This window comes from Trachurus trachurus (genome assembly GCF_905171665.1).
Source record: "Trachurus trachurus genome assembly, chromosome: 8".
Lineage (NCBI taxonomy): Eukaryota > Metazoa > Chordata > Actinopteri > Carangiformes > Carangidae > Trachurus > Trachurus trachurus.
The window spans coordinates 27,386,781-27,404,220 of NC_139905.1; the positions used below are offsets into that span (position 1 = coordinate 27,386,781).

Sequence of the window (17,440 nt, forward strand, 5' to 3'; positions counted from 1 at the left end):
CATAGGCTACATGGTGGCACATGCAGGCTGTTATTTGAGGCGGATGGATGAGAACCAAGAATGTTATTTGTGAAATGCAAATGACATGTTGGCTACCAGAGTCTCCTTTACCCCACCCCCACCTCAGCCGGGTTTTGGTGTGTGTTTGAGGCGCAGGGTGAGCCCCTCATTCGCTCCTCTTATCAGCATCACCCCACTCGGTCCGTGTGGTACACAGTAGGCAGCCTGTGACAGCCAGCAGTGTTGACAAACTGGGCTCTGCACTACGCTAATGAGGCCATTTCAAGAGTTCACTAGTTTCGCACTGAGTTGTGTGGCGCTTTTTTAGAAACAGGCTTTTAAAGAAATAGTCGGCTGGACAAATACAGCCTGGAAATCCACGCGGAAGGCGCAGTCATCCGTCCAGATAAATAGGAGCTCGGTACAATGGAAGCACTGGAAGTCGAGGAGTGTCCGTGGTGATGTCGTTTGTGTTATTTAGTGTTTATTGAGAAGCTCATCGTGATAAGTGTGTGTGTATGTGTGTGTGTGCGGAGCCGGAGAAGATGTGGAAGGGATGATGCTCCTCCCCCCTCAGAATGGGATCTTTGTTGAATTATCCGCTGGTAAAAAAGACAAACAAATTACACGAATCTACACTCAAGTCAGTTTTATAGGGTTTTTCAAACTGTGCACATTTGTTGGTTCAGATCAGTAGTCACATCGCACATTTCTCCCTTGTTCATCATTTCCAGAGGACCGCAGGCAGCAGCTCGGATGGGACCGAGGACTCGGATTTTTCCGCCGACCTCGAACACACGGAAGTTTCCGAAATCGTGCACAGGCGCAGCAGCACGCGCCTGACACGCGCGTCACTGCGCCTCAGTCAGAGCTCCCAAGGTAAACTAACAGTTTTTTTTTTGTTTTTTTTTAAATAATCCACTTTAGGAGGAAAATGAAGTCCCCATAAACTAGTATGTACACACAGTATAGCCTACATAGGCAAGAACTGTCTGAGAGTGGGTTGTTCATACATGTGGAGTGATGGCGCATTGGCACTAGAGTTACCCTTGAAGTGCTATGATTTCCATTTACCTTGAACCCATTTATGTGAATGACATATTTCCTTTTAATGCAGAGGATGAACAAAAAGCTTAGTAACCCTTTAACCTGTAAAGCTGTAAAAAAACAGATTATTGTGCAAAAAACTCAAAGGTGTGTGTCCAGGAGAAAATTAGCCACTCCAGCATCTGTCCTTATATTCTTCTCAGCTGTCTCCATCTTTCAAACTCATCTCCTGTGCAGATCCTGGTTTTGTTTCTTGGTTGGATTGGTCTTTTGATGTTGGTAATGTGACGTCAGACATAATCCACAGTGCTTGTAGCTGCAGCTCAGTGGGAACCATGGCAACCTGGATGATGCTGAAATGCCACTGACTTGGTGATTGGGAGATTGGGCGGTGGGTGGAGCAACAAGCCAAAACACAAAATCAAAACATAAACATGATTTGTGCACTGCAAAAATTTTTTTCAATGTATCAGTATTTTTAAATTAAAGGAGAATTCCGGTCATTTTCTAAGCAACGGTCTACAGCTCTAGGTCCCCGAGTGCGACCATAGGTAAAAAAATCTGAGAAAAATCTGTGCAGACCGGACCTAGCTCTCCTCCTGCTAGCTGCGCTACACTGCAGTTAAACAGCAAAGTAATGGGGGCAGTTCTTCTAACCGCGACTTTGGCCTCTATATGATGCTCAAAATATCACTACAAATGCTTTACAACATCCACCAGTTCCTTACCACACAACACTGAGTGTGAATAACTCTGTTAATGTGAGAGAGCAGTGTGTACCTCTGTTTACTCTAGCTTCCTGGGTAGACGCTTACTAGGCCACTGTCGAGCTCGGGACTGTTTCCATCAACAAAGACAAACACGTGAGGAAAGCATGGATTTAGGAGGAAAAAATGATTTTGGACGGGGGAAAAAAGCAGTTATGAATATTAAAAAATTCAAGCTTCGAAGCTTCGTTCGTTGCCATGGTAATCATAATCATGAAGTCCGTTTTCGATTTTTTTTTTTTTTTTCCTTTTTGACACCGGTTCTCATCGGCAATTGTTACATTGAAATGAGTAGGCTACTTGGAAACCTGCCTGATAAGTTTTGGAGACATGCAGTGTTTGTTTGCCATACATTCATTATTCGGAATTCTCCTTTAACATGATTCCTTCGTCTCTGGTGACATATTGGGTGATTTTATGATTGATTACTTTCTACAACACTTCATCCATGTAGATCCTTTAATGTAAATGACACCAGTTTATCACCATTAGCACCAATATATTCAGAACTGTGGGACCTTTCCAAGTCTCCAGTTGTAAAATATTAATGGATAGGGCACAATTTTATGAGTATTTTCCCATGTGAGTATAATAAAAACCATTTATTACATAACACAGTTTAGTTGGAGATGCTTATAACTTGACTGACTTAACTTTCATACATATTTTATCTGTACTTTTTTTTTTTTTCCAAATATGTTTACATGCAGTGCAATGTAGTGTTGGGCGATTTTGAAATTCTCAGATCGTCCCAATCGCCCTCCCTGGAGATCGCCGATAGACCTATCTATCGCCGGGGTCCGGTGGGGGGGGGGGGATGGTGGCGGCCGTTCCGTACGTGTTCGTTCGTTCGTTCGTTCGTTCGTTCGTTCGAGGGGGGGGGGGGGGGGGGACGAGCGGGCGGCGTATGAGTTTTGCTTTTACCGTGCCCTGCTGTCATGCATGCGCGCTTCTCTCTCTCTCTCTCTCTCCCTCCCTCGCTAATAATGGAGAAAGAGCACTATGATCAATTAACGCAACGCTGCCGAAACCCGAAAAATCTATTCATGGCGGACGTAATTTATTTGTGGCATGTCAGTGAACACTAGCCAGGCTAGCGCCGCCTACTGGTTCCGGCAAATTTCATTTGCCTCAACAATGTAGTCAGGACACTAGCAATGCGTTTCGGTTTGCTCCGTCCGCCAGAGCGGATGGACCAATCAGCGAACAGACGGGTAAGTGAAGGCGATGACGTTGAACTCAAGCGCTCAAGATTAACCTATGAGCTTAACCGGTGTATAGCACACGTGACCACCAAGCAGCAGCGATTAGTTGAAGCAAATGTAAGCAACCGCCTCCCGGAAGCAAACGAATCCCTATGGCTCGTGTTCAGACCGCTATATGAAATGTAATGAAGTAAGCGGCTGATGCATCAGGCTAAGTGAACACCTCATCGGGCTGTGACATAAAGTAACAGGGCTGGCGTCGGCAGCGTCACAGCCACAACACCAGCTAAACGTGTTTCCTCAAATTTGAGGCGGAGTGGCCATCCTGTTTACTGCAGAGATTTTGTGTGCGGTCATATGACTACCTGGCTCCGTCTGATTGGACGTCGCCAGTGGCTGAATTTGATTGGTGAAACACTGTCATATGACAGAGTATCTGTTGGAAGCAGCGAGAGGAGCGGCTTCATTAAAACAAAACAAACAGATTGCGCATTGGATCAATAAAAAAAAGTAGCGAGTATGTGAGTGTGTAAAATCGTCAAGAAAACAAAACATCGCCGATCGTCCTTCCAATCGCCGATAGACGATTGGATCGCCAATCGGCACAACCCTAGTGCAATGTAGTTAATGTGAGGTATTTTAATGAGAGGATGTTTTCAGAGACCAACCCCCCATTCACTCCAACAAATCAGCAGTAGCTATTATATATGAGCACTGATAAAGCATGAATGGGTTCAGACAGGCTGACCTCCCCCACCCACAGACACACAACAACACACCCTGTGTGACCTCTTTCTGCTGCGGCTGCCAGAGGGGATTTACTACAGAGAAAGAAAGGCCGACACAGCTTCCTCCTCTTTTTGTTGCTGAGAGAAGTTGGCTCCGCTGCCCCGGTCCTCACACAGGCACAGCTTAGTGTTTGCTCCAAGAAGAAGAAGAAGTGGATTTCGAGGTTCAGTCGTCTCTTCTCTGGCGGAATTAGTCTCTTCATAACCATTGAGGCCGCTCGCAACAAGTAACTGCCTTCTTCTTACCAGTTTTGCTTGGGGGGTGCTCAGTTCCAGGCTAGTGCTCAGATGAAAGAGATCAGTCCAGACTCTGGAAAACCTTTCCTCCATTTTTTTTCTCCACAGGACACTCAAGTACCAGGGCTGCAGCTGACTGTTTTTTGTATCATTTTCCTTCTAAAAATATTTGATTACATCAGATGGCATTGTTTCATTAGACAAGTATTGTAAAAGTTGAAAATATTCAGTTACTATCACATAAGACAAAAAAGCAGCTGTGAATCCTCACATGATGCCAGGACAAGAAAGCTGGAGAATTTGTGGTCCAATGCAGTTTTGCATTTTTGACATGTGACTGAAAAGCATGACCAACAGAGAGCAGCTCAGAACTCTTCTCTTCTCTTCTCTTCTCTTCTCTTCTCTTCTCTTCTCTTCTCTTCTCTTCTCTTCTCCTCTCTTCTCTCTCCTCTCCTCCAGATAACTGCAGCTCGTTACGGAGCTCCTCTCCTGCGGCCGTGGGTCCTGATGAAGGCCTGGACTCGGCAGCAGAAGCGTCAGCAGCAGCAGCAGTGGCAGCGTCTGTCTTCTCCTCGGGACGCAGGATCACACGCAGCCAACAGGGGTCGACAAACGCCACGGCCAAAAGATACCCGCTGCGTCAGAGTCGCTCGTCAGGATCCGACACCGAGGCCACTGGTGAGATCGGTAGTGTTGATTGTTTATCTATAAATGAATGATTAAACAGCACATCGAGGCTTCTGTCAAAATGTATTCTAAAAAGTGGATTGTTTGGTTTGTTACACAAGCAGACGAATTTGTAAAAAGTGGTAAGAACAGATGAAAGAGTTGAAAAGAGTGAGGGAGAAAAGCAAAGAGCAGTAAAGATGAAGAAAGAAAAGACAGACGTGTGGAAGGTTGAAACAGAAGCTGCAGAAAAACAGAGACATGAGCACGAGCAGGGAGGAAGAGGACGGGCGTCTGTCTGTGTTTCATTCATCCATTGTGGTGCTGTTCAGCTAATATCATCAGGCCTGTCTGTGATCACAGTGTGTTCCTGATTATAAAGAAGACAAATATGTCTCAGTGCACATCCAGGACTCGTGTTTTGTCACTGGAATGAACGAATAACCTTATGAAGACCAGGAGCTGTCGTGACTCCAGACACCTTCATCCATTAAATAAGATTCATCTATACTTACATTGTTTGGTTATTCAATTATATCATTTGTTACCTTTCTATTGACTCATATGAAATGATACACAGTTTATCGTGGTTTATAATAATCATTATTACCATCTCTGTGATTATGTTCATTCTCACAGACCTGGAACAACACAAAACGACATTTGAGAGTACTCCATCTTGAAAATACCGATTAAAACTGAACACAGCTGCAAGTTTGGTAGTTTGGTAGAGCCTAGTGTGCTTAAGTACTTAAAAACAGTGAGAGTTTGAATATTATATGGGGTGAAGGAGCTGCAGTTTATTTTGGAAGTCACTGAAAATGACCAGGCCATTGCTTAAATAAGAAATTTTTCTTAGCAATTTGATGATGGAAAAAGGGAAAAAGCCGTCAACTATATTCAACACAAAATTCAATTCAAACAAACCTCTTTTTTAACTAATGAATATTCTGTTGTGTTGCATGCACCTTTACTGGTTTCCTCTATGTTGGTTTGTTCAAATGAAATCATATTAATACGTGGTTTCCCATTCACAGTATTATGAGTGAGTTTTCTTGGCTTAAGCCACTATGTTCATTATTACGTTTTTTTTTTTTTTTTTAAAGAGCAATACATTCTCTTATTTACAATTTAAAGAAAAAGACGCTTGTTTTCAAACAATAGGCAAAATAAAAATCACAATTTGCTCATCATCGTTCAGGAAAGTTAGCCTGACCTCAAAGAGAAAAAAATAGTTAGTCAATGGCAAAAGGGTTTGCAGTCTCAGATTGACATCTTGAATAGCTCAGTGTGACTGGACAAACAGGGCAGGACACTGGCTGCAGTCTGTCTCCCCGTCCACCTGCCAGACACCGGTCTGCTGCACTGACATCAGGCTTGGCTATTGAATTTCTCTGCTGGCACTTACTGCTGGAGTGTGTGAGCTGCATGTGTATGTGGTCACATTAGCAGCCTTTGGAGAGTTCCCTTAAAACAGATTTGGCAATAGAGAGCCTGGATACATGTATCACAAAAAAAATGTAAGAAAGACTGAGGATACTTAGAGATAGCCATAATATTTTGAATAATTTATGAGTTTTTTTTATTGTTGTCTGGCTTCAGCAGACCTAAAGCAGGGGGCCGACCGGGATGAGACCCCCCCTCGCACCCCAACAGGCAACGCCCCGTCCTCAGAGTCAGACATAGAGGTTTCCAGCCCGAGCAACGACCTCGTGTCCTCCAGCAACGATATCGTCGTTTCGCAAGAGGAGGACGAGCGATTGGCCAAAGAGCTGTCACTCAAAGAGGCCGCCGCCCACGACCTCTCCCACCGGCCCAAAAGACGGCGCTTCCACGAGAGCTACAACTTCAACATGAAGTGTCCCACGCCCGGCTGCAACTCACTGGGTGAGGGCGCAAACACACACTGCGGCGGGTTTTTATTGGATCACACACACTGCACCTGTAGACAAACCTGTCAACCCAATGTTCCTCCTCTGTTCCACTCAGGTCATCTAACAGGGAGGCACGAGAGACATTTCTCCATATCTGGATGTCCTCTCTACCACAACCTCTCTGCTGATGAATGCAAGGTATACACACACACAGACACACACTATATATTTTGTGACAACATGGAGTAAATATGCAACATTTTTCCTCCTGTTTGTCTTCTGATACTTTTACTTTAGTATTATCCATTAGTTAAACTAAGGGTGTATTCTATGGACGTGTATTGCATTCACATGAAAAAAAGAAAAGCTCTTGTTTTTCAGAGTATTTATTTTTTCTAATTTAACAAGATTTCAAAATCCCGCAAGAAGCTCCCACCTGCAAGTAACGTAAGGACTGATTTCAAAATAAAGGTGTTATATCAGACTCAGTGATACTCTCTGAGGTGGTGTTCAGGTAGTCTCCATTCAATATCAATCTGAATTTACAGGTAACATAGTAAAAAAAATAAGAAAAATTAATGGTCTTTTTTCCTTTGAAAATCTATATCACCTTGCAAATTATGCAATTGAATCTGTTTTGGAAGATCACCTTTATTTTGAAATCAGTCCTCCTTACACACTCTTACTGTAGTGTATACATGTAGCACAAAACCATGCTGGGGATAGCTCGACTGTATTTTTTGAAGTGGAGCATATACATATCATCTAATAGATCTAATAGATCTAATAGATCCATGATGAAGTGGAGGTTTGACCACAGCAGTTAATCGTTACTTGTAGGTGAGAGCTTCCCGCGGGATTTTGAAATCTTGTTAGGTCAGAAAAAAAATTACTCCAAAAAACTTGTTTGCTTTGTTCCGATTGAGGGGCTAAACCAATACAATTGTTGCATTTTTCTTTTGGGTTGTTAATGTTCACACGGTAACAGTCCCAAGTGGTCCAAAGTATTAAACAAATACCATGCACGAACCAGCTGTTCTCTCATATAATAGAGGTCTCAACGGGCCTAAAAATGTAAAGGTGTGTAGGAATTACTCCCATCTAGCGTTGCGGTTGTATATCGCAAGCAACTCAATCGTATTTTTCATGCTGCATTCACGTGAAATTGGGCAGACAGCAGACGGACGACAGCCGCTGCACGTAACGGCATAAACAAGCCTCTATGTAAACAAGTGGTCCGTCAGCACTAGGCAAAACAATACATGTGACAATATGTTGTCATGGTGATGTCGTATTGTTTACCTGACCCACTTTTTACCGGTTTTCTCTCCACTTCTGTGACTAAAATAACGTCTGGTTTGTTACCGACGGCCGTCTGCCCGACTGCACGTGAATGCAGCACCAAGCTTACCCGCTCCATGTAGATATGAATGATATGAACGACAAATTCAGAGCTTACCGGAACACTTCAGTTTGTTGATGGGGGGGATTACTGATGAATGAAAAACATACTTTTGAACGAAATAATAAATTTTCGTGAATAGATAACAGGAGAAGTTACACAATGTCCCTTTAACTCCAACCTGGTCCGAGTCATGTATATTTTCGCCCCGAACATCGCCCCCCCCCCCCAAAAAAAAGGAAGCTGACCCAGTTCATCCTAGGTATATAACCAGCGCGTCCAGTTGTTTAGAACCATGGGACATCAGCAGCTTGTGTGCTAGTTTGGTTTTTGAGTTTTGAGTCAGTTGTGTCGGTTGCTGAGTCGATTATGTTCTCACTGCAAACGAGCCGAGACCAGACCATCCCTTAAGCGATCTCGGCCCGCTTGTTATATTCCGCAACCGAGCGCGATTGCTGTGTTTGAACAAAACAAACCGATCTTTGGAGTGAAACGCTCCCTGTTTTGGAACAACCGCTCCAAACGAGCCAGGTCTGAATACACCCTATTAGATTCTATTATGGGAACATCTCGGTCAACAACACACTGCTCCCAAACGTCCAGTGGATGAAAGTGAAGGAAGCCAACAGACTCAAACAGTGCTTGTCAGGCTGTGAAGCTTCCAGGAACACGGAGGCGGATGCTGTGATGCTGCTGCTGAGCCGCCGGTGATACACTGTGTTGATGTTTTTGTCAGGGCAAGGCTTCAACGCGCGAGAAACAGGCCGAGGAGAGGACGCTGTCACACCGCCAGGACGAGAACAGACATTCCACAAGAAACCAGGTAACACGCGAAGCACACGGGCGCATCAGTGAAGCCTAACGCACAGTGACGCACACTCGCATGTAAAACACAGATCCAGCTACACACGTCCTGACTGACTGTAAGCCGATTCTCTTCTTCGACCGAACTGAGCAAGCGAAGGGTGAAGGCTGTGAACCTTCCTGGATATCACCTGTCGAGTTCACTTCACACCATGAACCAAAGGTGTTTGTGTGTTTGTGTGTGTTTGTGTGTGGAGGGGAATACCTGAAGCAGTAATACCTCAGGTCAGAGATCGTGACTCCTCAGCTGTAGGTTGAGTCACAGTAATGGTGTGTTCCATTTAAGTGTGAAGTCGGAGCTCGGAATGACGTCACCTCCGAGTTGAGCGTCTTCCTGTTGAAAAACAAACAGGGAAGAATGGACAATTAATATAACAAAATGAAAATACAACAATTTCATACTTGTAAATGTTAGATATCAATTCCAACAATTCATAAAACATTTTAAAAAGCGATACAAACTTAAAACAAAAACATGTAACGTGCACCAAAGCGAGCTGCTGGCCATTGTTAAGAATATGTTTTTGATAACACTGGTTTTCACACATAAAACAAAAAGTCCCGGGATAAGAATTGATTCGGGGGTGTTCAAGATTAAAATTCCAACTCGGAGCTCAGTAATCCTGACTTCCGAGTACAACTGGAACGCACCGCTAGTGTGGCCAGACTCATCCTTATCAATCATACTCTTCAGAAAGAAACATGCTCGCTCCATTCCAGACTCAACAAAAGTCACATCATCATTTTTACACATGAAAATGAAATGAAAAATCAATTCTTAAATTGAAACTCCCATCACGAGGATTATTTTTTGTTCATCATTCAGCCCAAGTGGAATACGGTTATTCATGTTATACCGAAATCAGAGCTACTCGAAAACACAAAGCAGCTTGTAACCTTTCTTATCCTGTAACTGATCTGCTGGTATTAGATCTGGTTTAGAAGAACATACTGCATATTATTACATTACAGAGGAACTAAGCATTCCGTAACCCATTTATGATTGGGACTACACAAATACACACGTTGTAACATTCTATATATCTATATAACGTTATTCACCGCTCCATGGATTGCTTTTTCGCCGGCTTCATTAAAAACAAATGCACATGGCCAGGTGGAGGGTTAGCAAAACAGCGGAAAACCAGTTTTCCAGATAATCATATTATGTTATGGAGATATTTAAATGGATGGTTTAGTGTAGTGCGGGTCTTCTCCTGTTTCTGTTGTCATAATGAAGCCGTTGTGTAATTTCCATGCAGCTGTGTTGCATGAAGAGGAGGCCTTTGGGGCTTTAAGTCAATACAAACATGATCATAATGTGATTTTTACAGCATGCTTCTGTCATGTATGATCATTGTTGTCGTATTACCTAAACAATAATGCATTTTAGAGAACAGTAAGGGCTTGGTTTAGTTATTCATGACCACAGACGGAACATACAAATAGTTTTATTCCAATGTTTTTTGTAAAAGAAAGTCTCCATGGAAAAAGCCAACCTGCAAAGCGCTAATTCCTACCTGGCACACACACACTCTTTTGTTCATTTTTTATTCATCATGCAGTCATAAAATCAGGGTTCCTACGCAAGTATGGAAAGTATGGAATTTGACTTTATACATTTCCAGGTCTGGAAAAGTATGGAAAATGGAAACTATTGTATGGAAATATATTTATCTTAATACTTATCTGGGTTTGGTCTTATGTGAAGTTACTTGGGTTAATTATTTTGTATGCGCTATTAGCTACAATCTCCTGGAAATTATTTGGTGAGATAATGGCATGCAAATTCAGAATAATGAAAACAAATGATTAATTGCATGATTTATTTACATGATACTAATCTAAATACTCAAATGTCACAAATTATTTGAATTTCTTTCACCGAGAAGTATGGAAATTAGGGTCTGGAAAAGTATGGAATTTTGAAATTTCAAATGTGTAGCAACCCAGTAAAATATCTCATCGTATAAATATCTGTCATAATATTAGTATGAATCCCATCCCAGGCCCCGTCAGAGCGCCAGCTACGCTACAAGGAGAAGGTGACGGAGCTGAGGAGGAAGAGGAACTCTGGCCTCAACAAGGAGCAGAAGGACAAGCACATGGTCAGTGGCTCAGAGATGAAAGTGCGTGTGCAATAATTCACACACAAGCAAATGTAAAAATGATCATTTCAGAGTCTTTTCTCCCAGGAGCACCGTCAGAGCCACGGGCCGAGCCGGGAGCCGCTGCTGGAGAACATCACCAGCGACTACGACCTCGAGCTGTTCAGGAAAGCGCAGGCACGTGCCTCGGACGACCTTGTAAGAGAGAAAACTCATCGTCATCTCCCCTCCCTTACTCTCTGCTCCTTGCCCCCCCCCCCCCCCCCCCCTCCTCTGTATTGTCCCCTCTTTTCTGCCTTACTCCTTTTCTTGTCTGTTTCAGTCTGCAAACCCTCCTCTGCAGCCACAGGAGGAGTCTGACATATATTTGGTAGTTTGGACAATCACTTCCTGTGTGGTCTCCCGCTCTGTTACATTGTGACCCTTTTCAGATGAGACAGTGTTGTTGTTTTCAGTCGGGCTGACTTCAGACCAGCAGATAAATGCCTTTTTCTGGTATTTTAGGTACAAATGACTTAGTATTTTCCAAAACAAGCAACAGATTTGGATGAATGACACGACTGATATAAGTTTATATTTTACTACTAAATAAATGTCATCTTGAAATATTTGAACGTTTCAAAAACTATCTTAGTCAAAGTTAAGTTATCATTGATGCTATCGTATTATCTTGTCATTGTTATCATTATGTTGGTAGGCTTAAAAAAAATCTGAAATGATCTTGCTCTGATTTCAGACCTCAAATAATTTTTGACGATTTAAATTCAGTTTGAGACAAAAAAAACAAACAGTTTTCCATCAAACCCTGACCCTCTATTAGTTTTCTTATGATAAATTTGTCTTAAAAATCCTGGCACACAACATCTAAACAAAAGAAAATTATATTCATATCATATCTTCATGTTCAGCCTTTTCCTATTCGTTCCTCACGCTGTCTTCCAACATATTTGTATTGTTTAGTTTTTCATGGCTGGTTTCCTCCACTGAGGTTTTACTGTGATCTTTAACTCCCTCGATCATTTTCCCTGAATAATCGAGATATTTTCTTCCTTTCTCTTCCTTCCCCTTTACCTGCTCTACCTTCTTGTCCTCTCGTCGTCTTTTCCCCCCCCCCCCCCCCCCTCTCTGTCCCCGTCTCCTTCCTGTCCTGTCCTGTCCTGGCCTGTGCAGGAGAAGCTCCGTCTGTCCGGTCAGGTGTCTGAGGGCAGCAACATGATCAAGACCATTGTGTTTGGTCGCTATGAGCTGGACACCTGGTACCACTCTCCGTACCCAGAGGAGTACGCCCGCCTGGGGAGGCTCTACATGTGCGAGTTCTGCCTTAAGTACATGAAGAGCCAGACCATTCTGCGCAGGCACATGGTGAGGCAGCCTTTTCAGTTTTTGCAGACAAAACCTTTGAAATTTGGAGAATATCTTAAAACTTTAAAGGGGTATTTCAACATTTTGGCAAATTTGCCCATTGCCATAATCGCTATAGTCAAAGCAGTAGGTTTGTTACCTTTAATTATCGGTGCAAGCTATTTTTAGAACGGCGGAGCAGAGCCATGAGCTGCTCAGAGCTACGCTACGGAGGCTCATGGGATTTCATGGTTTCCCTCATCAAACTCATCAAATACACAATCCAACAACTCCAAAACGCTCTGGTGATCAAGTTGTGACCTGCACATTCACCACGCTGAGATAACGGAACGTTACGAGACAGAGTTGTTTACGAGGCAAATGCAGACCTGGTGTCGCGCCAAAAAGAGACTGCTTGTCGAAAAACAGCCCCCGATGGGAACGCGCATCAGCGTTTTTGCATGAATTTACCTCGAAAACAACTCCGTCTGGTAACGTTCTGTTATTATCTCACAGTGTGGTGAATGTGCAGGTCACAACTTGTCCACCAGAGCGTTTTGGAGTTGTTGGATTGTGTATTTGATGAGTTTGATGAGGGAAACCAAGAAATCCCATGAGCCTCCGTAGCGTAGCTCTGAGCAGCTCACAGCTCTGCTCCGCCGATCTAAAAATAACTTGCACCGACAATTAAAGGTAACCCTACTCCTAAAACTATAGGGATTATGGCAATGGGCCAATTTGCCAAATGTACTGATAAATTGACTTGGCACATTTATCTATTTTCACTGTCTTCCACATGGCAATGTATACAGGTTATTAATTTAACAGTGGTATCAGATCGGTATCAGGTATGAGCCGATAAACTAAACCCAGGTATTGGTGTCCGCACTGGGACGGAAAAAGCTGGATCGGTGCTTCCCTTGTAAGAACTGATCACATCATAATGTATTTTTAAGGTGTTGTTGCTCATGGTGACAAACCCACAGAGAATCAGCTCTGCCCCACAGTGACTCTCAGCTCCTGGTTTTGCTCTCTCTGCCCTCAGCGGCCACAAGCAGCAGCTGTTTCACCGGTGAAGCTCTTATAAACCCACTGCTCGCTGCCTGCTCCATATCTGCCTCATATGCAACATCTGTTTCACTAGTTCACCAGGGAGTAGCATGTGTGATGGATTCACATTATGTTGAGGGAGTATTGTCATCTGAATACAGCTATAAAATTCACAGTTATGTTGGTTGTTGTTGTTACTTTAGTGGTACTGTAAATCAGTCCGTTTAAGAAACGGCTTGAAGAGATTCAGGCGACGGTGTGCTTGTTTTTTATGCACATGCACATCAGTCAGCCACAGTAGTTATTGTTGTGTCTGACTGGTGTGTATCCATGGCCTGGTATTAAAACCAGTCAACTGTTATAGTGTTATGGCTGATCAGTGTTAACACACTGGTCAGTCCTGGACAGTTTATCACAGTTCTGGCCACAGTGTTACTCAGCCTCACGTCTCGCTACCACAAATGAATACAGAGAGAGGCCAACACAGTAGAACAAACCACTCAACCTATTGTGTTATCTAGTTTAGAGTTTGTGAGTGTTGTGCTTGATTAGAAATGGTTTTAGTTTTGACCACTAATAGTCATCCCATTACAGCTAAAGTCTAAAGATTTTAATTACTTGAACATTTCAGTGTGCCAGATATGAAGAGACACAGTTTTTGGTGTTACAGCTGCTTTCACACCACACCACCTTTAGTTTCTGTCTCAAACTGCACACTGCCGCCTCTCAGCCTGTCGTCAATACCTCTGATCGATTTTAAGAGGAGTTGCGCAACTTGTTTTATTTTAATGTTGTCTGCTGTGTAGCACTTGGGCAGAGTGAGCAGTTCCAATAATAGGATTTACATCACAGATTTATTCTGCTTATATATTGTGCATCACTAGATTTGACTACGTGTGACTTATTACAGGCCTGATAACAAAAAAAGGCTGCGTTATGAAAACAAATGAAAAAAGCTGTTGTTTGAAGCTTTCAACTGTGGACATAATGCATTGTTAAAAAATAAATGAAAATGTTCTTCAACATATTTCGATTAAAAAATCAATTGTTCTTTTAAAGTATTTATGTGCATCTTCTGCTCCTATTCATCACATATGTCAATAGAGATAAAAACAACAATCATTCATTTACTGTTAATTCTTTGTGGTGCGTTTGTGAAGTATGTTTCAGCTAAAACGATCTCTGATTCATCACCGAAAACAGTCACACATCTATGTGGAAATGTGAAAGCACTAAAGTGGAAATGGAGTCGTGGCTTAGTTCAGACCAGAACTTTACAGACTGTGTGCCTGCGATGATCATAATTTTATTTCTGAATCATGGAGACTCCATTGAGATTGAGACTTATGATGCAGTTCGCACACAGTTTAAATGAGATGTGCAAGAAGAGGAGCATTTTTTTTTTTTTTTGGAAACAATTTATTTATTAACATTTTTCATATGCAGTTCACAGCATCAATAACAGAATAACATAGAACTTCAAATTCCACCCAAACCCACCCCCTCCCAGACCAAACCCATAGGCCAACTCTTGCCTTCATCCCTGTTAAAAAAAAAAAGACAAAATAATAATATAAACAATAATAATATTAAACAATAAATAAAGTAATTAATTAAAATAAATTAAAATCATAAAAAGAGAAAGGAAAATACAAAGTACAGCAAAATACATGCAGCAAAGGTCATGACATTGGCAATGGAGAAGCACAGCTGCTCCTACAGGTATGCTACAACCAACAACCACCACCACACTATTGGTAGTACTCAACTAGTCAGAAGTTATCCAGATACATTTTAGAATCACTCTAGCATTTGTCAAAAAGATGGAAGAAGATGAGCTTTTACTGGACTGTGTGCTCAGCTGCTGTGGGAGCAGAAACACACCTGACAAAAAAAATATAACTACAGATGTGAATTGAACCTTTGTAAAAGTTTTACAACCTCTCTATGAACTAACCTTAGCTTTGTTATTCCTCCTCGTTCGTCCCTGCTGTGTAAAGGCTAAGTGTGTGTGGAAGCATCCTCCGGGTGACGAGATCTACAGGAAGGGAAACATCTCTGTGTTCGAGGTGGATGGAAAGAAGAATAAGGTGAGAGAGTGCTGCACAGTTCTTACATTTCTGTGATACACACCCTCTTTATTCTGTGATGTTCTCGCACAAGTTCACAAAACTCAATAAAGCAGGTTGTTAGACTTTAGAAATCCAAATAAGCAGCGCTTCACTTAGGTGGGAGTTGGTCAAGTGGAGGAGACGGTGATAATGAATTTAGATTGAGGCATCATTGTTAATTCTTGGAGAGAGGCAGAATGTCTGAACCGCTCGTAGTTGTCACAATGTCAGAAATTAGTACATGCTACACAATCTATTTAAAGGATAATTGCCGTTTTTTACAATCTGGACCTTATTTCTAGCATAAAATATGATCATTTACTCACCCAGATAACTTTGGTTGCTAGTGCTATTCCCCTCTGAGTCCGGGGTTAGCTGTTATCAACATCCAGGGTCTGTAGGTTGACCTACTAACCACTGACCTGGATGATGTTATCTCCGAGCGCTGCCCGGCTTATTCTGATAATAATGATTCCACTTCGGCATTCAGGTCCATTTTTAGCGCAACTAGCCGGAGCTTTAGTAAGTCCAGGTTGTGGAGAGGAACTTCTTCCAGCTGCTCATTTTGTTCTGACAAGTCGGAAACACGCAGAAACGAACCATAGCATTAGCAGTAGCAACAAGCCGTGCTGCGCGGCGCTCAGAGATGACATCATCCAGGTCAGAGGTTAGTGGGTCAACCTACAGATCCCGGATGTTGATAACAGCTAACCCCGGACTCAGAGGGGAATAGCACTAGTGTATCATAACAAAATATTGGTGAAATGAACGAGTTTCTCAGCAGATAATGTGTTATTTAGAGGCTGCATTCCGCTGCCCTGTAGACTCACATTATATGGATACGCGGCTCTCGACTGGATCTAATTTCGTTGGAACGACTTGTAAATGACACCAAAGTTATCTGGGTGAGTAAATGTTCGTATTTTATGCTAGAAATAAGGTCCAGATTGTAAAAAACGGCAATTCCCCTTTAAATCGCCTGTATGTGCAACATAAGAGATACGACCTGTGTATCTGACCTATTATAACCACTTGACCCGTGTGAAGCTCTGATGGTTTCTAATCAGGCGCGATGTCCTTCCTCTCAGATTTACTGTCAGAACTTGTGTTTGCTGGCAAAACTCTTCCTGGACCACAAGACTCTGTACTACGACGTCGAACCTTTCCTCTTCTACGTCATGACTGAAGCTGACAACACTGGCTGCCACCTCGTCGGATACTTCTCGAAGGTAACCACAGAGACCGTTGCTGAGTGCTCTTTCCTTCAGCTTTTTTTTTATTTTTATTTTTTTCATGCATCTGGATCACTTGCACAGAAACACTCAGATGAAGTGAGGGCTATGTTTTCCCAAGCTACTGTGGGGAAAATAAGTATTTGATCCCCTGCTGATTTTTAAGTTTGTTCCCCCACAAAGAAATGAACAGTCTATAGTTTTTATGGGAGGTTTATTTTAACAGAAAGAGACAGAATATCAAAGGTTATAAATTAATTTACATTTGATCAAGTGAAATAAGGGCAAAAATCAGCAGGGGATCAAATACTTATTTTCCCCACTGTATGGGGATGTAGGGTTACGAGTAGATTGAATTTCTGTTTGTGCATTATAAAGACTAAAAAGTTTGTAATTTCCAAAAACCTGTGTTTATGGATGAATTTTCTTTCTACAGGAGAAGAACTCTTTCCTGAACTACAATGTGTCCTGCATCCTCACTATGCCACAGTACATGAGGCAGGGCTATGGCAAGATGCTCATAGACTTCAGTGAGTACAGACTGCAGTTTATGTTGCATCGTGTGTGTTTATTTAACCTCTGGACACACCAGCTGTGGATTCTGCTCCCAACAGATTTAGCCGGCTGTTTAAAAAAAACACTCCTGTGATTTTAGATATTAAGGTCATTAATATTGTTGCTGTTGTTTTCTTACATTTTTATGTATCTTTAGAGGGGAAAATGCTAAAGCAAGAAATCAAACATAGGC

At 42.4% G+C, this 17,440-nt stretch overlaps 1 protein-coding gene across 2 annotated transcripts in view; it reads left to right on the forward strand.

Moving 5' to 3' along the window:
- The first annotated feature begins 550 nt into the window (after nucleotides 1-550).
- LOC310990612 (histone acetyltransferase KAT7-like) overlaps nucleotides 551-17,440 on the forward strand; it is a 384,780-nt gene continuing 367,890 nt past the window's right edge. Inside the window, exons 1-12 of one of the 2 annotated variants that reach the window (XM_083978062.1) lie at nucleotides 551-605; nucleotides 735-879; nucleotides 4,504-4,722; nucleotides 6,313-6,597; nucleotides 6,700-6,782; nucleotides 8,723-8,809; nucleotides 10,860-10,958; nucleotides 11,046-11,156; nucleotides 12,129-12,320; nucleotides 15,350-15,439; nucleotides 16,549-16,689; nucleotides 17,129-17,222. In XM_083978062.1, the coding sequence (XP_083834188.1) occupies nucleotides 579-605; nucleotides 735-879; nucleotides 4,504-4,722; nucleotides 6,313-6,597; nucleotides 6,700-6,782; nucleotides 8,723-8,809; nucleotides 10,860-10,958; nucleotides 11,046-11,156; nucleotides 12,129-12,320; nucleotides 15,350-15,439; nucleotides 16,549-16,689; nucleotides 17,129-17,222 (1,573 nt within the window). In that variant the 5' untranslated portion in view covers nucleotides 551-578. The remainder of the gene's footprint in view (nucleotides 606-734; nucleotides 880-4,503; nucleotides 4,723-6,312; nucleotides 6,598-6,699; nucleotides 6,783-8,722; nucleotides 8,810-10,859; nucleotides 10,959-11,045; nucleotides 11,157-12,128; nucleotides 12,321-15,349; nucleotides 15,440-16,548; nucleotides 16,690-17,128; nucleotides 17,223-17,440) is intronic. The other variant, XM_083978063.1, reaches the window with a different exon arrangement.